The sequence below is a fragment of the Mustela erminea genome, chromosome 5, assembly GCF_009829155.1.
Source record: "Mustela erminea isolate mMusErm1 chromosome 5, mMusErm1.Pri, whole genome shotgun sequence".
NCBI lineage: Eukaryota > Metazoa > Chordata > Mammalia > Carnivora > Mustelidae > Mustela > Mustela erminea.
In genome coordinates, this window is record NC_045618.1 from 63,593,555 (window position 1) to 63,620,930 (window position 27,376).

Consider the following 27,376-nt stretch of genomic DNA (forward strand, 5'->3'; position numbering starts at 1 on the left):
TCAGTTCTTTTTCTTTAGACAAATAGCAACCAGCACTTTATGCCCTCTTCTACAACTTTCTTTTTTCATTAATATTTTCTTAGAGTTTCTTCAATATTAGTACATAAAAATCTGCCTCATTCTTTTTGACAATTGTATAATATTTATTTGGAAATAAGATTCTAAAATAGACTATTCTTTGGAGTAGTTTTAGATTTACAGGAAAATTGCAAAGGTACTACAGAGAGTTTTCATGTGTCCTCTCATCCAGGTTTCCCTATTATTAACAACTCATGTTTGTATGGCACCTCTGCTCAATTAATGAAATACTGATTCATTATTGTTAACTGAAATTCATAGTTTATTCAGATTTCCTTAGTTCTTACCTAATTTTTTTTTTTTTCTGTTCTAGGATCCCATTCAGGGTACCACATTCCATTTACATGTCATTTCTTTAGGGTTTCCTTGGCTGTGTCAGCCTTGGTTTTGATGGTTTTGATGGTTTTGACAGTTTTGAGGAGTACTGGCCAAGTTTTTGAGGGATGCCCCTCTTTTGGAATTGGTTTGTTTTTCTTGTTATTAAAGGTTTGGGGGACGAAAGGCATATAAATTGCCATTTTATCACATCATATCCAAGATACCTACTAGCAGCACGATATCCCTACTGATATTGACCTTGATCACCTGGCTGAACTAGGATTTATCAGTTTTCTCCACTGTAAAGTTATTCTTTTTTCTTCTTTTTATACTGTATTCTTTGGAAGGAAGTCACTATAGCTCATATTTAAGGAGTAGAAATGAAATGGGAAAGTTTAATTACCTATTAAAGTTATTCTTTTTTCAAAGATTTACTTATTTATTTATTTGAGAGAAAGAGAGAGAGCATGAGCAGGAGGGGCAGAAGAAGAGAAAAACTTAAGCAGACTCCAAAATGAGCACAGAGCCTGATGTGGGGCTCAATCTCACCACCTTGAGATCATGATCTGAGCTGAAACCAAGACTTGGATGTGGAACTGACATGCCACCCAGGCACCCCATGTTAAAGTTCTTCTTACAGGGGCGCCTGGGTGGCTCAGTGGGTTAAAGCCTCTGCCTTCGGCTCAGGTCTTGATCCCAGGGTCCTGGGATCGAGCCCCGTATCGGGTTCTCTGCTCAGCAGGGAGCCTGCTTCTTCCTCTCTCTCTCTTTCTGCCTGCCTCTCTGCCTACTTGTGATCTATCAAATAAATAAATAAAATCTTTTAAAAAAAGTTCTTCTTACAAACTGGCTAAAAGTCAGAGCATAGCTCGTTGCAAAGGAAGGGAAGAAGCCCCCACCCCCCCAAAATAAGCTGGAGCCATGTTTTAGAGGCTCTTGAGTTTCATGAGCCACTGAAGATTTTTAGGTTACTACTGAGTGGCCATTGTAACAACCAGAGATATTACCAGATCTGTGCTTAGGAAGATTAAATTTGTGATGATATGCAGAATTAATTCAAGAAAGTAAGAAACTAGAGAAAGAAGACCAACCAAGAGATCCTTGCAACTGTTTTGGCAATGATGGAAGAAGGACCTGAAATGGGGAGGTGAGAGTACAGAGCAGAGAATAATCAGAAGAAACAATTGATGAGACTTGGCCAGTTTGCCAAGCCATTTCCTGTGGAAGAAAGAGTCAAAGATAATTTAGATGTCAAAACTGCATGAATTGGACAATAGTGGTACTTTTAGCAGAAGTGAAAAATCAGGAAGAAGAATTGGTTTGGGGCTGAGGATGGGTTTGATTTTTAGACTCTCAGCTCGAAGGTCCAGCAGCCAGGTAAAAAGTTGGAAATGCAGGGCTGATGTCAGGAATGGACACATAAATTTGAAAATTTTTCATCTAGAGATGAAATCAGAGCTCTAAACCTTGAGGCATCCACTAAGGCGATGAGACAAGGGTAGGGTTTGGGGCAAAAGGAAGGAAGACCAACAGAAAAGGGGGGGAGTGGTAGAAGGAGGCAGTCCTTGGGCTGTTGAGGCCTTGGGTGAGCTCAGTGAGTTACTCTCCCCAAAAGTCATCTGCTCTCATCTTATAATGAATAATTCATTCAAATGTTCTGCTTTTGTCACCTCTCCTACTGAGGTCATCTGTTGTTGTTTTCTAAGTTAGTGTGAACTTATTATTTTACTATCATCCAGAGGTAGTTTACTTTCCAGTTCATCTGTATTGCTTACCAAGGGCCACATCAACTATGACTACAATTTATTTATTTATTTGACAGACAGAGATCACAAGTAGGCAAAGAGGCAGGCGGAGAGAGAGGAGGAAGCAGGCTCCCTGCTAAGCAGAGAGCCTGATGTGGGGCTCGATCTCAGGACCCTGGGATCATGACCCAAGCAAAAAGCAGAGGGTTAACCCACTGAGCCACCCAGGGGCCTCTTAACTACAATTTAATCAGTTCTGGAAGCTGGCATCAACAACTTGTGACCTGCCTTGATTGAGGCTTGTTTATAAGAAAGGAAGTTTTAGGGGCACCTGGGTGGCTCAGTCAGTTAAGCAACTGTCTTTGGCTCAGGTCATGATCCCAGGGTCCTGGGATGGAGCCCAGCAGCAGGCTCCCCGCTCAGCGGGAAGACTGCTGCTCCCACTCCCTCTACCTCCTGCTCTGCCTGCTTGTGCTCTCTCTGTGTCAAATAAATAAATAAAAATTCTTTAAAAAAAAAACCAAACAAACAGAAGAAAAAGGAAAAAAGTTTTAGTAACTGATCTTGCATTCATTGAATTGCATTATTTTCATTTCATATTTCACATTGAACCCAACAGTTTCATTTGTTTCAAGTTCTTTTTGTTAACAGTTTGATAACATTTGTTAAGATGTTCTTTTTAGTACCTTCTGGAGATGAATTTCCCCTAAAGGAAATGTCTGTCCTCAGAATGGCTTGAAATATGTGCACAATTTTATTGATTGGTTTACTGAAATCACACTTGATGTGGACTAAGTGGAGCCAGACATATTTTATTTTCTAAAAATCAATTCTTCTCCACTCCAATTGCCACTTTCCTAGCTTAGGTCACCCTCTTCTCATCTACATTAGTTCAGGAGCCTTTTAACTGGCCTTCCCTTGTGTCTTTATTTTTTCCACATTATAGCCAGAGAGCTTTAGCTAAACATGAATTTGACCACATTATTCATCTCTGAGAAAATACTAGTGGTTCCTCATTGTCCTCAGCATCTCTTACAAAACTCTTCCTGATCATTTTCCACTCTTGCTATTAAGCTACCACACTCTACACTCCAGCCCATCCAGTGAGAGAAGAGGAGGAATAAGACATAAATCCTGGAAGGTAAGAGAAAAAAAGATACTTATCTTTCATATAGTAACTCTCAAAAGCATCTTAAAAAAGGATTACAATTAATGAGACAGTGAGCTACCATTACACACCCACCAGAATGTCTACAATTGAAAAGACAGACAATACCAAATGTTACAAGAATATGGGGCAAAAGGAACTTTGGGACAATGTTTGACAATTTCTTCAAAGGTTAAATAAACATGGATCAGTCCACACACGCACACACACATATATTTCATTACATATCTCATTATATATGTCACTAATTATATACACATACATATACATCTAGTCATATACACATGTAATATACACATATACATCTACACATATACATCTACATCTAGTCATATACACATGTAATATACACATATACACATATAATATACATATACACATATAATCTCCAAAAGAAATGAATATATATTATCTAAAGCAAAACACTTGTGGGTTACCACACTGGGTGGTACAGTCAGTTAAGTTTTAGCTCAGGGCGTGATCTCAGGGTCGTGAGATAGAGTCCTACATCGGGTTCTGCGCTTCACAGAGTCTGTGAGAGAAAATCCCCAAGCCAATTCCCTGCAGAGTATGGAACCCAACAGGGGGCTTGATCCCAGGACCCCGAGATCATGACCTGATCTGGAATCAAGAGTCGGCCTCCTAACCAAGTGCACCACCCAGGCTCCCCTTTAAGAATGTTCTTAACAGTTTTATTAATAATAGCCCCAAATTATAAACAACCAAATGTCTATCAACAGGAGAGGGGAAACATTTTCTGTATTCTTATAATGAAGAACACAATAAAAGAAAAGAACTACTGGTACATACAACAACATGGGTGAATCTCATAGGTAAAAGAAGCTAGACATAAAGTGCACACACTGATTCGATGGATGGACATAGGAGTATGGGCACAAAGTGGGAAGATTTTTGCTTTAGATGTGAATGTCCGCCAGAAAGCATCTATTACAGAAAAGGTAACGAACAAGGAAGCAATCAAAACCACTTAGACCTTAGGCCCCTCTGGCAGTTGACACAGTGGGCACGGAATGGAGAGATGAAGGGTAAGCAGGGAGCCAACCAACAGCATGGACTTCCACTTAACAAGACCATTAGAGTTACTGCCATGTCCATCCTGCCAGTAACGGGTCCATTGCTTTATTGACAGGGCATTGCTCTTCAAGGAGATCAACCAGCTACTTGGCGTCACGTTGATTTCACTGGGATGATTCTATTCTAGAAGAGTCAGCACTTCATTCTCACATGATTGGGCATCTCTTCAGGGTCTAAGTATGCCTTTCCTGCCCACAGAGCTTCAGGTAGCACTGCTATCTGGGGGCTCATAGGGTACCTGTTCCATTACCATGGGATTCCACACAACATATCATGCATGTAGTCAGCTTACACATCACAGCTAAGGAGGTGCAGGAGTGGGGCCACGACAGAGGGATCTAATGGCTGCCTTTGCATACTGCATCGTTCAGGAGCAGCTGGGTTGATAGCAGTTGGGATGGCCCGTGGAAGTTGCAGTTCAGGTATCAGCTTAGAGACAATGCTCTGGGGCCGGGGGTAGGGGGTAGGTGCCATCCTCCAGGATGTAGTATTTGCACTGAATTGGAAACCTTTATATAGTGCTTTGTTTCCAAAAAGAAGTATATGCCTGGGGTTCAGGGGCCAAGCAGTGGCTCCACTCATCATCATCCCCAATAGTTCCCTGGAGGACTCTATGCTTCCTGTCCTGGCAACTCTGAATTCTTCAGAGATAGAGGTCTTAGCCCCCGTCCCAAAAAGGGGCTCACTCCTGCCAGAGAGCTTGGGAAATATCTTACTGGACTATAAACTCTGGACGCAGCTTGGGCCTTCGGTGTTGCATATAACCTGGGACTAGCGAGCAAGAAGAGGAGGCACCATCTTGGCCAGGCTAATTGGCCTTGATGAGCAGGAGAGTGTTAAGAGCTGTGTTAGACAAAGAGAGGACTGCTTGTGGGATTCAGATGATCTGCTTGGGCCCTTCTTGGTACTCCCTTGCCCAGTTGTAATTGAACAGATTAGTGCAGCAATCCTTTTATGTTCCCAAATCTGACTCTTTGTCTGCTTACTATAGGACCCAACTAACACGCTATGTTGTTTGGGTCTACTATATCCTTACAAAGTTTTTGCCTACTTTATCCTGGTTTGGGAGATATTTGTTAAAGAATCTTTATTAATGCGTCTATGTATTTTTTTAAAAAAAACTTTATAAAAGTTGCTGCTCTATTACAAGTCGTCCTCAGCTTGTGTTGTTCCTAGAGGCAAAATTTTCAGTTACCTTGTTTTAAATAAATACCAGTCCCTCAACCACAATGGTTCAAATTTCATTTACGATGGCACATTAATTGTAATTGCATAAAGTGTGAACTCTGCAGCTAGTCCCTCCCTTTGCACATCACTAAATAATGCTTGTCACGATCAGAGGTCAGTTATGTCACTTCTTTCAAAGTCTGTTGGTGAGTTCAGGCACAGGGAGCAAAGCACATAGTTGTGCTGTCTCCTTGTCTCCCAGTGATAAGCCCATGAGACATTTGACAAAAAAATGATAACCAAAAGAGGGAATTGGCCAACAAAGATAAAAGTGCCAAAGACACTGAAGTGATAATGCCAAAAGTGAAATTTGGGTCACCTATAAATGTTGTAGAAGTTATACAGGGCTTATTCTAGAAGAAATATACACTGTGGGATTGTTGACACTGCTGCTGCTTGAGAAATCTTGGTACGCAGTCAGAGAAACTTTGTGAATACACACTTATTGAAATAAATAAGTGGTTATGGCTAACATCCTGGAAAAAACAATGCTGGCACAAAACTTCACATAAAAGGAACTCCTGGAAGTATTTCACAACACTGGAAACACAAAGGATACAATGCTGGAAGCTGATTCAAACTTAAAAGAATGACAATTTGCTAAGGCATAGAAAAGAGACTCACTCTGTATCATAAATTACACAGAGAAAGCAAGCACTCTTGATGTTTTTTTCTTCCTAAGTTTCTTAAAATAAATGGAACACTTTAATTTTTAATGTTTCTAATGTTATAAATTACACTGTGCTCAATAAATGTTAGTTTCACTATTTTCATTTCCCTATACATTTATTAGAGTTTGTTTCCACGGCAATTTGTAAAGACCATGAACAATCACAATCTTTCCCATATTATTAAGAATGTTTTGTATGGTTTCAGTTTGCATTACCATACAAAGTAAGATCTGCCTGTATTTGTTCCAATTTCTCTACATCCTATTGCCAACATGTGCATCTTATTAATAACCATCATAGTGGGTGTAAAGGAGTTTCTTATTGTGGTTTTGAATTGCATTTCCCTAATGACTAATGACATAGAGCATCTTCACATGTACTTATTAGAAATTTGCATATCTTCTTTGGAGAAATATCCAAATATTTTGCCCCTTTAAAAATTACATTTTTCTCAACACAATCGACAGAATAGACACACACACACACACACACACACACACACACACACACATGAGATTCATTTTTTTTATCTTTTAAGATTTTTAATTTATTCATTTGAGGGAGAGAGAGAGAGAGAGAGCGAGGAAGTGAGAGCATGAGCAGGGGGGAGTGTTGGGGGGGGAGCAGACTCTCCACTGAGCAGGGAGCTCGATGTGGGGCTCCATCCCAGGACTCTAGGACCATGACTTGAGTCAAAAGGCAGATGCTTAACCAACTGAGCCACCCAGGCGCCCCACATGAGATTTATTATAGGAATTGCCTCATGTGGTTACGGTTGCTGAGAAGTCCCACTATCAGCAGTCTGCAAAAGAACCAGGAAAGTTGGTGGTATAATTCAGTCTTGAGTCCAAAGGTCTAAGATCCAGAAGCTCCAAAATCTGAGAGTAGGAGAAGATAGACAGCCCCGCTCAGAGAGGGAGGGGAATAATCCTTCCTCTACATTTTGGTTCCATTTGGGCCCCCAGTGGATTGGATGAAGCCCACCCACAGATCTCTTTGTGGTGAGGACAGATCTCTCTGCTCAGTTACTGAATCAAATTCTCATCTTTTCCAGAAACACCCTCACAGATACACCCAGAAATTATGTTGTACCAGCTATCCAGGCATCCCTTAGGCCAAATTAATATATAAAATTAACCAGCACAGTAATGTTCTTTTTTAAATGAGATGGGGGAGGTGCTTGTCAAATGGACAGGGATGGGTCAAGAAAATGTTTTTAGCTTCATAGCTCAGACTTACTTCTTCTATTTTTAATGTCAAGTACTCAGTACTCTCATGTACTTACATCTTTAAATGCAGCATTTTGCTAATATTTTTTTTCTCTAAATTTTTATTTACATTCTAGTTAACATATAGAGTAATATTGGTTTCAAGAGTAGAATTTAGTGATTTATCACTTACATAAAACACCCAGTGCTCAACATATCAAGTGCCCTCCTTAATACCCATCACCCATCACCCATCTACTTATCCCTCACCCACCTCCCTCCCACCAACTCTGTTTGTTCTCTACCATTGATGGATCATAGGGTAGTTCTGTTTTTAACTTTTTGAGGAACCTTCATACTAATTTCCAGAGTGGCTGCCCCAGTTTGCATTCTCACCAACAGTGTAGGAGGGTTCCCCTTTCTCCACACCCTTGCCAGCATCTATTGCTTCCTGTGTTGTTGATTTTAGCCATTCTGACTGGTGTGAGGTGGTCTCTCATTGTGGTTTTGATTTCCATTTCCCTGATCAGTGAGGTTGAGCATCTTTTCATGTGTTGTTAGCCATCTGGATGTCTTCTTTGGAAAAGTGTCTTTTGGTCTTCTGCCCATTTCTTTACTGGATTATTTGGTTTGGGGGTTTTGAATTTGAGAAGTTCTTTATAGATTTTGGATACTAGCCCTTCAACTGATATATCATTTGCAAATATCTTCTCCCATTCCAAAAGCTGCCTTTAGTTTTGTTGATTGTTTCCTTCACTGTGCAGTTTTCTATCTGCTATGTACTAGTCCTGGTACATTTTCTATCTTCTATGTACTAGTCCTGGTACATTTTTGCCTTTGTTTTCCTCACGTCTGGTGAGGTGTCTAGTGAGAAGTCGCTACACCCGATGGCAAAGAGGCTGCTGTCTTGTTCTCCTCTAGGATTTTAATGGATTTCTGTCTCACATTTAGGTCTTTCAACCATTTTGAATTTAACAATAGGTTATATATCACTCATGCATACAACTTGAACTTTCTCTCTTACCCAGTAATGGTATTACTGCCATTCTCAATCTGGTTTCTGTTTTTAGTAGTTTTCCATGGGGTGGGTGAGGCTTTTTCTGTAATGAAGGCAGTATTTAATGGTTATTTATAAGAATGTAGAGGACTTAGACTGCCAGCACCTTGTTTCTCTTAAGACTGAGCAGTTTTTCACTCATGCTCACAGCATGTGAAGACCTTGATCAGCTGGTAATCCTCAGTCCTGAGTGTTCAGGTTTTCTATTGAGTTGGTTACTTGCCACTTGGGGGTGGTTGGCAGTTTCTCAGTTCTACAACTTTTTCTTTTTTAAACATTCTGTTTGGGGTGCCTGGATGTCATTGGGTGTCTGCCTTCAGCTCAGGTCATGATCCGAGGGTCCTGGGATTGAGCTCTGCATCCGGCTTCCTGCTTGTGTTCCCTCTCTCACTGCATCTCTGTCAAATAAATAAATAAAATCTTTAAAAAATGAATATATATATATATATATATATATATATTTTTTTTTTTTTTTTTTTTTTTTTTTGAGAGAGAATGATAGCAGGAACAGGGGTGAGAGGGAGAAGCAGGCTCCCCCACTGAACAAGAATCCTGACGTGGGGCTCAATCCCAGGACTCTGGGATCACTACCTGAGCCAAAGGCAGACCCTTAACCAACTGAGCCACCCAGGCGCCCCCAGTTCTGCAACTCTTACTTGGTATCCCCTTTCACTTTCCACCACTTCCATTGCACAACCCTGCTGCTGCTGGTGCTTTGAATATACCTGTCCATACTCGGGAGTTCATGGGAGATTTCCTGCTGCTTTGTTTTGTTAAACTTTGGGTTTTTTCTTTTGTTATCCTGGTTAGTACATACAGTTTTCTGGAAGTTTTGAGAAAATTCAGAAGCTGTAATTGTTGATATGATCATACCACCTAACTCTGGATATCTTTTTATTAATGGAGTTCTTTGTTGTACTGAAGTTTTAATTTTTTTTAAAGAGGGAGTGAGGGAGAAAGAGAGAGAGAGAGAGAGAGCACTCGCTCACGGGGGTGGGGAGGAGCAGAGGGTGAGGGGGAGAGAGAGTCTTAAGCAGGCTTCACCCCCAATGTGGAGTCCAATGTAGGGCTTGATTTCACAACCCTGAGATCACACCTTGAGGTGAAATCAAGAGTCAAATACTTATCACTGAGCCACCCAGGTGCTCCAGTTTTAAATTTTAATGAAAACTGTAAAAATTTGCCTTGTTGTATGATTTGTTTCTCCTAGTAGTGCCCAGCTACTCTAAGTACAGAGAAGACTTCATCAAAGTAACTTCTTCCTAATTCCAAATGCCTTATATTTTCATAACCAAACACTTTCTTCACTGCCTTCAGAGCTACTACCCTCCTAGAATATTGTAAAATCTTAAAACAAAGGCAATGACTTTTTGTTTTAACTCTAGGTATCCTTAAATGAAAGTTTACATAGAAAATCAAAATGAATTATCACAACTAAGTTTGGCACTTTCCCCCTCTTTGATCTGCTTTTCTCTCTGAGGCTCTTTGGCACATAGACTAAATCACTGAGGTAAAAACAAAGAAAGCTCTAAATTTTAAGGGTAATGGTTTAGAAACGGAAGGAAATCATAATGGTTTTGTAAAGGCTCAATCTCAGGAGATTCTGATTCAGGATCAAGGGTGAAATTTGGAAATTTATTTTGTTAATGCTCTTTAAGTGACTCTAACAGTCAAGTCTGAGAACCATTAGATTAGATTTATCCTGTCCAATACAGTAGCTACTAGTCACACACGCCTAGTAATTAAAATTAGTATTAAACTACTAAAATTAAAATTAAGTAAAATAAAAAATTCAGGTCCTCAGTTGCACTAGCCACATTTCAAAACGTTCAACAGATGCATGGGGACAGCAACTATCATACTGGAGTGCAAATCAAGAACATTCCTGTCATTGCAGAGTTCTCGAGACAGTGCTGCTCTATGCAGTGGAGTCCACAATAGGGTGTACATACCCAAAGAGATGCATAGATTCACTTGGAAGATATTTAAATAGAAATATTCTACTTTTTAGCTGCTTTTTTAAAAATCTCCACTTTGGGGCAATCATTTATAATGTACTTAATACATTAGTACCATACTGAATATAAAAAATTCTCTCTGTATATATGTATAGTGCATGCTTAAAAATTACTTACTGATGGAATGTATGGTCAGAAAGTTTAGAGACCATTACACTGAATACCTGTGTCTTTTATTTGATAAGATTTTTATTTATTTATTTATTTGTCAGAGAGAGAGAGAGAGAGAGAGCACAAACGGGGAGCAGCAGGCAGAGGGGGAGGGAGAAGCGGCTCTCCGCTGAGCAAGGACCCCGACACAGGGCTCCATCCCAGGACCCTGGGATCAAGACCTGAGCCAAAGTCAGATGCTTAACCGACTGAGCCACCAAGGCGTCCCAATACCTATGTGTTTTAAAGAATTTGTCTGGGCTGGCAGAGGTAACATTTAATTAGAGCTCTTTTCTAGGTACAGATTTTTATACTTCAAACCCAAATCCCCAGACATGAGAAGTCCCTTTTTTCTTTGTAAATATACACATATAAGATATTTTATTTCAAAAAGCACAAGAACATTATACAAGTTTTAAATTTACATTTTGCAATAAAAGATATCAATATATGCATTATTTGTATAACTTCATCATGGATGGCATTTGAATCAGTGGTATAAACATGTTGCAGTCACTAGATATAGATCATCATCACAGTGAACCAAATGCATAGTTGTTATGAAATGACAAATGACCACTAACGGGTGAACTCACAGCCCATACACCAGCAAAATAAATTAATCATACAGATATATGCTTTTCTTCACTCTATCATTAAAATTCCTGTCAGCCCCTCACCAAAAACATTAGAAAAAGACAGTTTTGGAGCCATCCTGTTGAACTGGTTCCTCCACATTCTACACTAATGAAAATAAAGTGACTTTTTGCTCATTTGCAAGTAAACTCTGTAAGCATAATTAAATTGTTTGCAATGATGAAGGCAAACCACTATGATATTTGAATATAATTAGAAATCCCTAGGGCTGGGGACAGCACTGAGACACATATTTATCTCTAGTGCAGGGGTCTGAATCAATCTCAAGAGTGGAACTCAATATGAAATGGGTTCTTTGGCAGTGAAGGTCTGACTGGCCAGGACAGGGTAGTCCCTCTGGCAGCTTAAGAGCTTAACCAAAGGGTTTATGAAGTGAATATAAAAAGACTAGAAATAAAAAGTCAGTTTATCTTTGCTAAATGGGGCCAATCAGTTAGGGCAGAAGTCAGCATCTTCTGTTGCCTATTCTGGCTCAGATTTTCCAGTCAGACCACCTACCACCCCCCCAAATTATATCAGAAATAAAGGGAGATGTTCTAATCATTTAATCATACTGACAAACTGGACAGGCAGAATACTGAATTTTCGGATCCTCACTCATCACTTGTTACAAATAGTTCAGTGGAATTGTATCTGTTTCCTGATACCTTCTGAATAATAATTATTCAAGTATAAAATCATGATTATGATTCTGATACCTGTTCATGCCAATACTTTACCGCAAAGCCCATCTTTACTTTACACAACAACACCAAGAAAATCTAACCCCAAATGTGCATCATCACTTTGCAAATGTATTTTTATTTGTTTGCCTTTGCTGAGCAAAAGGAAGATAGGAAAACATTTACACACATATATGATGGTAGTCACCAAAGGCAAAATCAGATGGCCTTTGAATGCATCTTTCAAATTCTTGACATTACTCCAGAGACAACAGAAGCTAAAGTGGAAGATTTCAATTTATCTTCTGTCTGCTGTTTAGATCACAAGTTCTTGATATAAAAACTTAAAGCCAAAAACCAGGAAGTCTACACACAGATTCGGGAGAGCTCTATTATCTATAAACACGATGGCTCAACCACAGCATATTATAACAGGACACATAACCACTGATCACATGGCTTTTTTGGTTGTCGGTACTAGTCATAAAACCAGAGTTTATGAAAAGGTTGCACACAGGTAACAATGGAAGGATATGTCTTTTACAAAGACACAGAAGATGACAGAGTTGGCTTCAATCTGATTGTTCTTATTGACAGCTGCCATGCTCCATTCACCGGGGGGAATTTTCTTATCTTCGTTCTAGAGATAGTTTACATCAGAACTGCATCAGGTTCTTAAGAGTCAAATAGGATGGTGCCACAAACATGAGATAAGGGAACTCATTTTAGAAATTTGCCTCTGGAAAATAGAAAGTATAATTTCAAAATTCAACAAAGCTATTTGTGGTAAGAGGTGAGAACTACAGTTTCTTTGGCCCATGAGGGATAGGATAATGTATACATTAACCTATCTTATCCTATTCTTGAGGTCTACAATGGGCAAAAAGCTTTTCCACATTAGCAGAAATTTGCCTTAAAAATGGCAACTCTGCCCACAGAAAGAGTTGTTTGATTTCTGGCTGAAACAGTAAGTGGCACATTAGGGGTATTTCCTTAAAAGAGAAGTAATTAAAAAAAATTTACTCTTTCGGAAACTTTCTCAGTTGAAGTATACTGCATGGTTTCTGCAATTCCTCTTTAGCTGCATGGAAGACTACCACAGATTAGAATCCCGTCAGTGCTTCAATGTCAGCTAAACTAAACCTGGTTATGTGTGGGAAATACCCAACACAAAACTGTAGAAGAGTTAGCCAACATAAAAAAATGTCCACAACTGCTTAATGTGACTTCACTTACCAGGTGAATGAAATGAAAAAAAGGGGGACAGATTATGAAGGGAAATGAGTTTTCTGGAAATAGCAGAATCAGACACTTGGGGTAAAGAAGCATTTTTTAGTGTTCTAGAACATAAAACAGATTAATCAATGTCTTTTTTCTCCTTTAAGCATATTTTCACTAATTAAAAGCAATACTCCGTTAGGGAATATTGTATTGATGTATGTGAATCTGGACATGGAGCAAAGACCCGCCAACCCTTCCCTAGCCCTCAGAAAGATCTCCGTAATTTTGCATCGGTCTTCATTACTGTTCTTCATTTGTGACTGTCCCAAGGCAAGGCTGAAGCTCACAATAATTGCCAGTTGAATCCAAATAACATCTGATTAGTTTCCTGGCTCCTAGCAATCTCTTCTATAATGCAGTGTTGTTGCCACACCAAATGGAGCTTCCGATATCGCTCACGAGATAAATGAAGGGGGTTGCCCCTCCTTCAGGGAAAAAACAAACAAACAAACAAACAACAGGTAAGTTCAAATCAAATAACTGCCACATCTTTACTGCCTAAATTAGTTCACACTCTTGAGATGTTCTTAGAACTGGGAGGAATCACAAGGACAGAGTTTTAAAAGGGATATTCTCCCTTCACCCCTAATCACCACAAACTTAACAGATCACTTAGCTGATGAAGCAGAAATTTACTCCTTGATTATTCAGAAAAGAGGCAAAGTATATCACAGGCATTATGAGACCCCATTTAAATGTAAGGTTTATAACATGAAGCAGCTCTGTTCCTTTTCTGGGTAGTCTGATGGGGCCTTAATGGCTTTTTGGCCTCATACAGTTTACTTGGCTTTGATTTCTGGTCTTTGTATAGGAGAGATTAAGTCTGAAGTATAACACTAAGCCCTCAAATTACATTCTGCTCCTCCGAAATATTTCCTTATTGTTGTCTTTATGACATAACAAATTTGCTGGTGATTAGCAAATATTTATTTATTTATTATTATTTATTTTTTTTAAAGATTTTATTTATTTATTCGACAGATAGAGATCACAAGCAGGCAGAGAGAGAGGAGGAAGCAGGCTCGCGGCAGAGCAGAGAGCCCGATGCGGGGCTCGATCCCAGGACCCTGGGATCATGACCCGAGCCGAAGGCAGCGGCTTAACCCACTGAGCCACCCAGGCGCCCCAATTAGCAAATATTTAAACAAAACTATTCCACATCAATTCTAAGGCAGTACAGTCCATAACACAGCTAATCTCAAACGACTGAAGTTTGGCTGTTGCAATTATGGAGAACTGTGAGATCCTCAGTCTGGAGGCATTCAAGTGCCTCAGTTGGTTGGGTATTTTCAACTTGCCTAATTAAGTAAAAAATCCTGCTACATCTTACCTTTCTGGAACAACTCAGATGTTATCCTCAGTCAATAACTACTTTCACCATTCAGCTATTTTCTCCCTTAATCCAAAGACTACCTCCATACTTAGACCTTCTAAGTAATTCTGAACAAAGGTTGATTAAAAACAACATAATATTCAAACATTAGGATGGCTATATCTTTAATTATAGAGGAGGATTACCCTCACATTCTGGAGAAGCACAAAACTGTTCAAAATTATGTGCTACATTTAGAGTGGTATCATACTTAGCATTTTTAATTTATACTTATTTTTAAAATAACTCCCAATATTTAGCATTAGTTTCTGTGTTTAAAGAACAGTTACTGTCCATGTCCAATAATGGAACTAAAATGAAAAATAAATAAACCAATCTTACTTCAGGCCAGGGTCTGTTTCTCCATATTCATCCAAGTAAGGGGCTGGATAGGCACAGCCTCTGGCTTTACCTTCAACCAGGACTACTCTGCATTCTCGGATTCTGAAGGAAAAAACAACCAATTGAAATATTATTAACTGCACGTATGCAAATGATAGGCACTAAATCAAAGTTAATCTAAAGAAAAGGCACAGCCAATATCTGTTAGGAATTCAGTATAAAGACAGTAAACATAGACCAACAGACTAAACTATGTTTTGTTTAAATAAAAGAGAGTGAACACTGCAATTTTTACTTAAGTATGGGAAAGGATCAGTGGATTTAGGGAATTGGGACCATTAATACTGACTGAATATATTGAAGAGAGGAAGGAACCTGTCCCACTTGAGCCACAGATACCCTGGAAAATGATGTCCAGGGTCGTTTCTGTTGTTTCTGGACCTACAACCTAGAATGGGGAACTTAACAGAAGGACAGAACATCTTGTTCTGATAACTTTGGGCCAGAAAGAAGGTCAGCTAGGGAAGTGTCAAGCCATTTCCAGTTAGAGCCAGCCTCCAACAGTGAAAATTATAAAGAACTATTGCCACTGTGAAGTTACTTGTGCCTGTTACAGCCTAGCAGGAAGATATAAAAAGAATGTCTGTATGCACGTGTACAGAAGGGATAAGTACCTGAGAGTGACATAAAATAAACAGATGGAATAGGTAGTGGGTTTACATGCTGTAAGTTTCCTAAAAGCAAAAAATAGGTGTTTGGGTGTGGCTTCTAAGAATTTATTCCCCCTGTTCCAACAGATGCCTACACGCAATAAATACATATCCCATAGTTAGATATTTGGGCTTACATAAATGGAAAGAAAAAGCACCCATCTCCACTTTGAATTTTATTTCTCTCAGGAAACCTGTACTGTTCTTTCATAAACATTAAGTTAACTATTGTTTCACTCTCAGCCTTTTGCTGAGACCAGGGAAAACAATGGTTGCCTGATAGCGGAAATGAAGAAAATGAATGTATTCAAAGGACAACTTTGCATAGGTACTTTTTAAATGTAAGTGTGAGGACTCCAAGTCCTTTCACCACACCTGAGTGTTATACAACACCAGAGTAATCAATGCAAACTCTATCATGCTTAAAATATACCACAAATAATTGAATGTGAACAGAATCTTTTTTTCAAACTTATTTTGTAATATTCTGTAATATCGTCTCAAGTGCAATTTCATGTGAATAACAGGTCTATTAACTTCTGATAGACCACTTCCTACCAACACACTGTCCTACCATAATAGCCTCCAGATTCCGTAAGTTCATTATGAAGCATCCAGAACACTCACTACTCACTTCAGGAAAATGCAGACTCCAGCTCCACAGTGAAGTGCATGAAAAATGCAAGCTCCAACCTCTTCCCCATTCACAATTTCTTGGCAGCAAATGTTCTGAGAACACAGTATGGCTCCACAGAAAAGACAAAGGACAGGGTGCTTTCGCTCATCATCTGCAGACCGTGGGCACCTCAAAGGGGAAGAAAACATTCAGTATGGGGAGAAACAATAAAAGCATGATATATTCAGTTAGCAATGAATTGTGTTCATTATGGGCTGCTTTGCAGAAAAGAAAGCTCTTAAAAACACAAGAAAATGTTCATTCACTCATTCATTTAGAGAGGGAGAGAGAAAGAGAAAATCCCACACAGGCTCTATGCCCAGGGTGAAGAGCAGGTTCCATGCTTAGCGCAGAGCCCAATGTAGGGACCCGTCTCACAACCCTGAGATCATGACCTGAGCTGAAATTAAGAGCTGAATGCCTAGCGGACTGAGCCACCCAGGTGCCCCAAAACACTTAATTAATTTAATTATACGATTCCTCTTTAATAAAGACAATAAAAAAAATCTCCTGATTAATCCATGGTAAGAAAACTTTTTATTAAACATACAGTGTCCTGATAATTCCCATAGTTTGGCAATTAAATATGTCTTGAGACTGAGATACTTTTACAGAATCTAGTATTCATCTAACATGACCAATTATAGTCAACTCCCTCCTCTGGATTGGTTTCGTCAAGCTTACGTCCTCAGTATTAGAGGAATATGAACTGGTTAGGTGTAAAATAAAATTTTTTTTAAATCACAAATGTGCAGTAAGGGTTCAGATACATTTTCCTGTCTATTTTGTTTAAGTATTGAGTTCTTTAGGGTTAAAATAAGACTGTAGTATTAGAGTTCACACACTATCTGGGAAACAAAGCAAGTCCTTAGGAAGGAAAAAGTGACAGAGTTGACTTGCTTGAACCAAGCAGTACGCTGAGATCTACCACTTTACACAGAAGCATGCTAGAGCCTTGCTGTGATGCCCCTCAAAGAGAGGTATCACTCCGAATTAAAGTGATAATGCTATCTTTAAAAAAAAAAAAAAAAAAAGCTTTCTACACTCCTTTCTCTGCCTTCTAATGGACATATTAGAAACATCAAGAATTCCTTTATTTGGGGAGCGATAAATAAATACAACCAGTAAGCTGGGATCCATTGAGGCCTAAAATGAGGTCAGAATAAAGAGCATCAAAAGAACCTCCATCTCCAATAAGGCATTAACAGTTTATTCTCTGATCCCTCATTTCTCAGGTAAGATATAAAACGACTACTGTCTACATAGGAGCAGAAGGACTCTGTGCACAGGTATTCCACTCCTGTCTCTGGGAGGTGAGGAGACTATTTTCACTTCCAGAGGGAAGAACACAATTTTAGCTCTTTTTGGCTAAAGCCAAAATCTTTCACTTAGTGCAGGATGGCTGAGTCCTATCACTAATACCCTACAGAGGAAAAAAGGGGTGATACCTAAAGTATAGTAACTGGGGCAGCTTACCCTCCTACAGTAGAAATGGCTCAGTCTTAATGGAAACTGGTGGTGACAAAGAACTGGAAGAGATCATAAGATTTATTTTCACTTTACTTAAAACCAGTATGTAGTATCATCCAGAGGGATTTTCACTGTGATTAGTGACTAACACTCTCCTCAGATCCTTCTAGGAGCCAACAGTGATACTCCTTAACACTGGGATTCACCTATTCACTGGGATTCTGTGATAGCAATACAGCCCTAAGATTAGGAGAATCACTGCATTTGGAGCTGCATTTTGATTCACTGCATTTTGGATGCAATTTCTGAAACCATCTAGCTCATGTTTTAAGGGCTGAGAGGTGAATGGCTCAGCCATTTCTTTAGGTGGTTGAACCTAATCTGCATGGGACAAACAACATGGAACTAAAACCAAGATCATTTGTATCTAGTACAAGAGACAGAGTATGGGCTGCCCAAGCCCCTGCTGGACCCATTAAAGTCCCTGGCTTCAGGGCTCAAAGAAAGGGTTGTAACTGAATAAGACAATTTCCCTAATCATTTTGGAGATCAGTGATTCTCAGAGGCCACATAAGGGCTCTTCAAACCCTCAAAATTATAATCAACTGCAATCCCTTTCTTTGCTCCTTCAAATGACAGCAAGTTATTTAACATATGACTAAGGACTACAATAGTCACTTTGTCCGCCAAGGCAGTTCATTAGAATTATTAACTGATATCCTTGAAACAAAATTTAAGAGTTCTTTGTGTTTTCTGAGAGCTCTAATTAAATTTATTAAGAAGTCTGGCTGCTGTACAATGCTTAATATTACAGAACTCCTAACTGAGCTTTGGAATTCCTGCCATTTGCAAAACAAGATGCTCTATTACCATGCATCATCAATAAAGTCTTGACTAGGCTTTGATTTTCAGACTGAGATTCTTGCCTTTTAATTAAAAATTACTGCTAATTTCATGTCATCACTATTAATCTGGTTTGCTATGGGTGGTGGTGTGATGTCACCTGAATGTCAAGGATACATAACTGCATCAATAGTAATTCTGGCCTATTATTTTTAAGACATGATACATTGTGATTCAAATATGAAATATTCACACACCAATGGCTAAGGCAGACATGAATATAACTTCTCCATCCAGGGGCATTACATTGGTGGCGTGCAGCTCATGAATTTATGTTATTTGAATACTTACATCATATTATAGCAAGGTAAGTGTGAACTGTTAATGTTATATTGTAAGGGCCTATTTAGCCAGAGCAGCACCACCTCGGTTGAACAGCCATTTTGTTGTTTATGCAGTAAAACTTAAACTGACACCCCCCCCCCACCAGAACTTACTTAAAAGCAAGTCTGGGAAACCAGTCCTAGGTAACAAAGCCCAAAGACAAGGGTGGGTCAGTTCAGGTGGAGATAACAGCCTAAATGCAGGGATGAGGTGAGTCATGGGGAGACATCCAATCAGTAGAGCCTGCATTCCCTAGCTACCAAGGAGTGCGGCCCCGCCTTTTGGGCACCAATTCTGACCAAGGTGATAGGCTAGTTCAAATGTCTACTATAGGGTAAATTGCAGTTCAGTTGGCCACCCGTGTGTGACCTAGCATGACTGTGCAGCTTTCTGTGTTACAATCTCATTCGCCACCTGTGTGTGGCCAGGGTCAACCACATGGTCTTTGTTCTATAAAAGTTAGTCTGTGAGGCAGGGAGGGGTTGCCCTCTCTTTAAGGGGCGGCCCTGACCGGTTTGTTTGACGGTCTGTTTGATTCTTGATGCTTGGTGTGAAACAAAGCTTTGCTTGACCTTTGCTTTGTATCAGTCTCCCTCCTTTGACCATGGGCCCATTATTGGGAGACCCAACAATATGACATTACTTTATCATATAGAATCGTGTTTAAGCTCATGCTGTTTTCTTATAAAAGTAACTAACAGGTAATTCATATATGATATTCATAACGAGTACAATGTAACTTGTTTATTGTACTTCTTACCAGTCTTTATCATCCAGATTTTTTTTTTAAAGCAATCAGTGAAAGGGAAGAGGAAGATAAAATAAAGTCTGAGAAACACTGCGTTAGTGTGGCATTTATTTTGATTGAGGTAGAGGGGAACAAGTATCAAAAAAGGCTAAGGTGGTGTATTTGTCTCTCTAGTACCCAGGCTTAAACCTGAGCCACAATGCTATTACTTGTTTTGCTGTTCTAATAAGATTTCATATAAGATTTGGCTTGCACAAACAAGGGTTCTTCAGTGTTATTTCAGTGAGGATGTGGTCACCTCACTCTGATGCACATATAACAGTGCTTAACGACACATGTATAAAAGATATTTCTAAGAGAACTATTTGTTTATGAAGTTGAAAACAGTTTATTTCAGCTGACAGATGTGCTGACCACAATTCTACAGTAGCACACTGTTAAAAGATACAGGAATAAATGATGATTCTTAGAGTGCTTAAAAAAAAAAAAAAAAAAAGGCTCCTATAGCTTTAAAAAAAAGTTGTGGGGAGATATTCTAGAACATGGTAGCTCCAAGCTCCGGGAATTGTTTCTTCTACAATACAACTATTGATCTGGCAAGAACTGCCTGAAGCAACTATTTTGGAACTTGGAATCTAGGTGAACACTTGCAGCATCCACAGGAGGGCTTAACAAAGAAAGAGGCTGGTTAAGTTTCAATGAATTTTGGCTTTTTGTGTTATATGACTACCACCTCCTAACTCCAAGCCCTATAGCAGGTAGCTATGGGAGTGGCTGCCCATAATTCCGGTGTGGCTTGCTGGTGCCATGATGGGTAATAGAGATGATGTCCTCAAAAATCATGCTTGTGGGTTTAGTTCTACCTGGCAGTTTACTGGAAGGCTGACAGAGATACTGGCCATTGTTTCAACCCCTGGACTAAAGTGACTTTCTCTGCAGTGATGGCAGAGGGAATTTAAAGAGACAGGATATTCTTTATATTTTTTTCTTCTCTTCACTTTTCTTGTTGGATACAGAAATTTAAGGAAATCTTGTCAGTTCCTGGCTGACTGCAGAGATAATGGAACAGAGACTTTAGTGGATACACAAAAAGGAACACAGTCTTTGCAAAAAACAAAAACAAAAACAAAAACAGTTTGGAAAAGTCACTAAAGAGACACCTGAAGCCTTTATCAAGCAACAGTGACGATTCTTGGGAATGAGGGAGATTTTGATTTATAGAGCCACTACAATAACCAAAATGTCCCATTCTCAACAAAACTAACAGAGCTTACAAAGAAGCAGAAAAGTATGACCTATTCACAGTCAAAGCAACACTGAAAAAGAAAAAGTTGGAAAGGCGGCACGTTATAATTTCAAAACATACTATATAGCCATGGTAATTAAAAGTGTGGTATTAGCATCAGTACAGACATATAGACCAATGGAATAGACTTTAGAATTTAGAAAGGAACCCAAACATCCATGACCAATTGATTTTCAACATGGGTACCAAGATTATCCAAACTCTTAAAAAATGGTGCTGGGATAATTGGAAACCATATGAAGGAAAGAATGAAGTTGGACCTCCTGTCTTATTCCAGAAATTAACTCAAAACAAATCCACAGTCTAGGAGTACCTGGGTGGTTCAGTCAGTTAAACCTCTGCCTTCACCTCAGGTCACGAGCCCAGGGTCCTGGGATCAAGTTCCATATCAGGCTCTCTGCTCAGCGGGAAGCCTGCTTCTCCCTCTCCCACTCCTCCTGCTTGTTTTCTCTCTCCAATAAATAAAATCTTAAAAAAAAACCAAACCCCAAAAACAAACCCACAGTCTAAACATAAAGCTAAAACTACAAAACTATTCAAAGAAAACAAAGGGGTAAACCTTCATGACCTCAGATCTGGCAATGGATTTTTAGTTTTGATACCAAAAACACAAGAAACAAACAAAAAAATAGGTAAAATGAACTTAAAAAAAAAAAAAAAGATTTTATTTATTTATTTGACCGAGACACAGCAAGAGAGGGAACACAAGGGGGGAGTGAGAGGGAGAAGCAGGCTTCCGTTGAGCAGGGAGCCCAAAGCGGGGCTCCATCCCAGGACACTGGGATCATAACTTGAGCTGAAGGGAGACGCTTAAGGAATGAGCCACCCAGGTACCCTTAAAATTAACTTTTACATATTGAAAACATGATGAAGAATGTGAAAACACAACTTAGAGAATGGAAGAAAATATTTGCGAAATAAAAATCTGGTAAGTGCTGAATATCCAGATTATACTGAAAGAGAACAGAAGAGGCCATCCCAAAACATGCCACTTTGGCATATTGATTATTTTGAATTAAAGTTACTTAAGAAACAGCAGGTGCAAAAAGGACACTCTGACCATATAAGTCTCCCGTGTGAAGGTATCCTCCCTATACCAGAAGCATAGAAAGTACCCTTACCACCAGAGATAGGGAATTCAAGTTCAAGAAGGCTATATAGGGGCTCCTGGGTGGTTCAGTGGGTTAAAACCTCTGCCTTTGGCTCAGGTCATGATCTCGGGGTTGTGGGATCGAGCCCCGCATTGGGCACTCTGCTGAGTGGGGAGCCTGAGTGGGGAGTGGGGAGCCTGCTTCCCTCTCTCTCTCTCTCTCTCTGCCTACTTGTGAACCGCCCCCTCTCTGTCAAACAAATAAAAAATATCTTTAAAAATTAAAAAAAAAAGAAGGCTGTATAAACAAACTCTCTTACTTCTTCATTAATTTGTTACTCCATGCCTAAACCCCTTTGTTTTGTCAAATCTTCACAAAAAACTGTTTCTTTGACTAAAAGATATAAACCTAGTCATTTCTTTGAGTCTTGTATTTCTATGAGCTCCCACATATGCAAAATTAAACTTTTCTCCTCTTAATCTGTCTTATGTCAACTTAATTATTTGGCTAAAGAACCCAGAGGAAAGAAAGGAAGAGTTTTCCTCCCCTTCAATATAGTCTTACAACTCAACAACAAAACAGACAGTCCAATGCAAGAAGGGTAAAGGACTTAAACAGACATTTCTCCAAAGAACTACACAAATGTCCAACAAGGACATGAAAAGATGTTTAACATAAGTGGTCATTAAGAAAATGTATATCAAACCTCAATGAGCTACCATTTTATACCCACTAGGATAGTTTTCATTTAAAAAATAGAAAACAACAAGTGTTGACAAGGATATGAAAAACAGGAGTCCACTTATATTGTTGATGGGACTATAAACTGGTTTAATTATGGAAAACAGTTTAGTGGCTACTCAAAGATTTAAACACAGAATTATCATAATGACCCAGTAATTCTACTTCTAGGAATATATACCCAAGAGAAATGAAAATATATGTCCACATAGAAACTTGTACATGAATGTTAATGGTAGCATTCTTTTTTTTTTTTAAATTTTTAATTTTTTGTTAACGTATAATATATTATTAGCCCCACGGGTACAGGTCTGTGAATCGCCAGGTTTACACACTTCACAGCACTCACCATAGCACATACCCTTCCCAATGTCCACAACCCAACCACCTCTCCCTACCCCTTTTCCCCTGGCAACCCTCAGTTTGTTTTGTGAGATTAAGAGTCTCTTATGGTTTGTCTCTCTCCCAATCCCATCTTGTTTCATTTTTTCCATCCCTACCCCCCTAGCCTCCCACCCTGCCTCTCAAATTCTTCATATCAGGGAGATCATATAATTGTCTTTCTTTGATTGACTTATTTTGCTCAGCAAAATACCCTCTAATTCCATCCACATCGTTGCAAAAAGCAACATTTCATTTCTTTTGATGGCTGCATAGTATTCCATTGTATATATAACCACATCTTCTTTATCCATTCATCTGTTGATGGACATCTAGGTTCTTTCCATAGTTGGGCTATTGTGGACATTGGGTAGCATTATTCTTAATAGTCAAAAGGGGGAAACAACCTAAAAGCTCATCAATGGATAAACAGATAAACTCTGGTTTATACATACAATGGAATATTATTATTATTATTTTTAAGGCTTTATTTTTAAATAATCTCTACACCTAACATGGGGCTCAAACTCACAACCCCAAGATCAAGAGCTGCATGATCCACTGACTAAGTCAACCAGGTACCCCTATGGTGGAATATGAATTTAGCCAAGAAAGGACTGAATACATACTACAACATAAATGACCTCAAAAACTATACCAAGTGAAAGAAGCCAGACACAAAAGGTCACACATTATGTGACTCCTTTTATCTGACTCCTTTTCTCAGACTCCAGAGTAGGCAGATCCATAGAGACAGGAAGCAGATTACTGGTTACCAGGGGATTGGGAAAGAGGGAAAGGGGGAGTGATTACTTAGTGGATACAAGGATTTCTCTGGCGTGATGAAAAAGTTTTGAAACTAGAGAGAGGTGGTGGTTGCACAACACTGTGAATACACTAAACAGCACTGAATTGTACTCATCACTAATTTATCATCATTAATTATTTGTTTTATGGTTCTCACCTCAATAATAAGAAAGAAACTGACAACCACTGTAATAGAGGATGCTCAGTGGTCTTTAAAAAGTTTGCTAGTGGTGATACATATCAATTGCAAGCTTAAAAATTTTTTAGAAATATATTTCTTCTTACCTGAAATGAGAAGCTTGATTTAGGAGGCAGCTATAGTCATCAGGAAGCTCTATCAAACTATTTCTTTTTCTAGGGTATCTAGAAACATAATTTGAAAGACAATTTTACTTCTGAGTAAATAAGCCCATGTCAAAAATTGACCAAGTAATAGAAGGACAAGTATTTTAAAAATAACAAAAGGATCCATACTTGAAACCCACAGTAATTCCTCCTGTTGACTACATTAAATCCAAGTTTTTTGGCCTAGAATTTCAAATCTTTCATCATCTGGTTTCCTTTCCAAACTCAAATCCCACTATTTCCTAAGACTAAATGTTCTAGCCAAATTTCCATGATAGCTAGGAAGGTAACATAAAGATGTTGTTAAGAACACAGACTTCATGACTAATACATAGGCACTCCTCATTAAATGTAGGAGGCAGAGAGAGAGAGAGAGAAAGATGGAGGAACACAGAAAAAAGGACTATAAAGTGAAAAAAAAAAACCCCCACAAAAAAACTCACAGATTTCATCTGAAATCAGATAAACCTCACTACAAATCCTAAATTCTTATACCTAACAAGTCACTGAACTTTAGCCTATATTTCCTGGTCTGTAAATAGAGGATGGATATATTACCCTTTCTCAGTCATACGGTATATCATCAATTTAATAACACATTTCTGAGGTGGTGGGGGGAGAAAAATATAAAAACTCATGCTGATTTAAGAAATGTTAAATATAAATAATAGTATGGAAGAAGCTCACAGCTATTGAGGACTTAATAAGATATTGAAGTGGAATATAAAATACTTAGTACTTGATAACATGTTTGCAAATATTATTATTCATTCTTACCATACAATACAGATACGATAAAAGCCTTACACATATGCCCTGGAAACGTCATGTGAATCATGTGGAAATTCTATCCTCAAATCCCAATCACCTTAAATTCTTTCTTCTTCTTCTTCTTATTATTATTTGAGAGAAAGGGAAAGTGGGAGAGATCACAGAGGTAGCAGACTCACTGTTGAGGGTGGAGACCCTGATGTGGGGCTTGATTCTAGGACCCCGAGATCATGATCCAAGCTGAAGGCAGACACTTAACAGCGGAGCCACCCAGGTGACCCCCAGTTAACTTAAATTCTCTAATTCCTTCTATGTTCAGCTAAAAATTATCTCCTCTAAGACTGTGTATCATTAAGAATATTTTACTCTTTAAATTTCTATAGCATTAACAGTATATTCATACATATACTATTTAATTTTATGTCTTTAGTTTATGTACATAATTAGATTATAAATTACCCACGACCAAAAAGCTGTATGTGTTAGGTCTTTTAACTCTCCCAAAGTATTTTAGCACCATGCTGAGGAAATAGTAGGTGTCTAAAAGGCACACAATGAACTGAAATAAAGGAAAAACTGTGTGAGATTAACAGTTTTAAAACATGTACTCATCTTTTAAACTTTTCTCTCTATTCTCTTTTCTTGGTGATGTGAATACTACTGTATACTGTATACTACTCTATACTACTGTATCGAATTTATAAAAGCTGGATCTGTAATCTCTAAATCACTAAAGTTGGGTTAAGGAGCAGGTAGAATATGGGGAAGGAAGTTTGAGGGGTAAGAAAGATGAGAAAAGAAGGTGGCAAATACTCATTGTGTCACAATGTTTGGTTTAGCCATGAGAAAACAGTACTGATGTCAGCATTTAAGGTTGGGGGTCAATTCCTCTGCTTGTTTACTCATGCAATTCAACTGGAATAAAAATTAGACACATATATAACATAAAAAGGCCTTGGAGAGGATACAAAGAAAATAAGCATGCAGTCTGGGCCCTGAGTTTACTGTTGAGTGCTTTGTAGTGCTGGCAGGCACACATGCACACACATCTGAGAGCATATTACTAGAGCAGACTTGCAGGAGGAGGTCACATTTGAATTAGTCTTTGAGGAAGAGGTGGATTCTGATTAAGCTGTAACAATTGGGGGCTGAGGAACAGTTTTGTTGGGTAGTCTTTAAGTATATAGATCAGAAGGGAAGGGGAAGAGGGAACAGTTCTATTTATATCTTACTCTATTCTCAAAAGGAAAAAAGTGGAGTGTTGTAATATTGTTACTATTTTTTTATTTTAATAAACTGGCAGCTCCAAAATGCCATCTCCTCCTGTGCCTTTTAATAAGTATTAGAGCTTAAGGAAGAGGAGCTGGTGGAATGAAACAATTTAAGAGGGAAAGGATAGCCACTCCAAGAAAAAAATCAGTTGTAGGAAGAATCCAATTTCTGGCAAAGACTTAAAAGAAACATAGGGAAACAATGTACTGAGTGAGAATGAAGAAGAAAGACTGGACTGCATGTTCCACAAAGCAACTACTTTTGGAAACACAACCTGTAGATGGAGGGAAAGGATTGAGAAGGAAAACCAACCTGACTACAGTGCTTTTTTGCTTCAAACAGTTTAGTAATGCAGGATCTGCACACCACCTATATGGGGAGCCAAGAGAAAAGAAAACAGGTCGTCACTACTTCAGCACAGTCTTCATCCATGAGCCACCCACTCCAAATCCTTCTGTCCCTTCTTCCCATGTTGCCTCTGTTAGACTTCTGTCTCACATCTTATCTCTTGGCTTTTCTTTCCTTCATTTTTGTGCCTGTTTATTTTCCCCCTTTCTTTTATTCACCTCTTTTAAATTTAATTAATTAATTTATTTGAAGATTTTATTTATTTGAGAGAAAAAGAGAGACAGAGAGACAGAGATAGCAAGATAGAGCACAGGCAGGAAGAAGAGGGAGAAGCAGGCTCCTGAGCAGGAGCCTGATATGGGGTTCAATGCTAGGACTCTAGGATCATGACCTGAGCCGATGGCAGATGCCTAACTGACTGAGCCACCCAAATG

General features: G+C 38.9%; 1 protein-coding gene across 4 annotated transcripts in view; it reads right to left on the bottom strand.

Annotated features, from left to right (window-relative positions):
• Positions 1-11,850: 11,850 nt before the first annotated feature.
• The window catches only part of UBR1 (ubiquitin protein ligase E3 component n-recognin 1), a 139,517-nt gene continuing 123,991 nt past the window's right edge, over positions 11,851-27,376 (bottom strand). For 2 of the 4 annotated variants that reach the window (XM_032343464.1, XM_032343463.1), the window contains exons 43-47: positions 26,907-26,963; positions 24,492-24,569; positions 16,394-16,564; positions 15,050-15,151; positions 11,851-13,760 (exon numbers count right to left, since the gene is read on the bottom strand). In XM_032343464.1, the coding sequence (XP_032199355.1) occupies positions 13,619-13,760; positions 15,050-15,151; positions 16,394-16,564; positions 24,492-24,569; positions 26,907-26,963 (550 nt within the window). In that variant the 3' untranslated portion in view covers positions 11,851-13,618. The other 2 variants (XM_032343465.1, XM_032343466.1) reach the window with 2 other exon arrangements.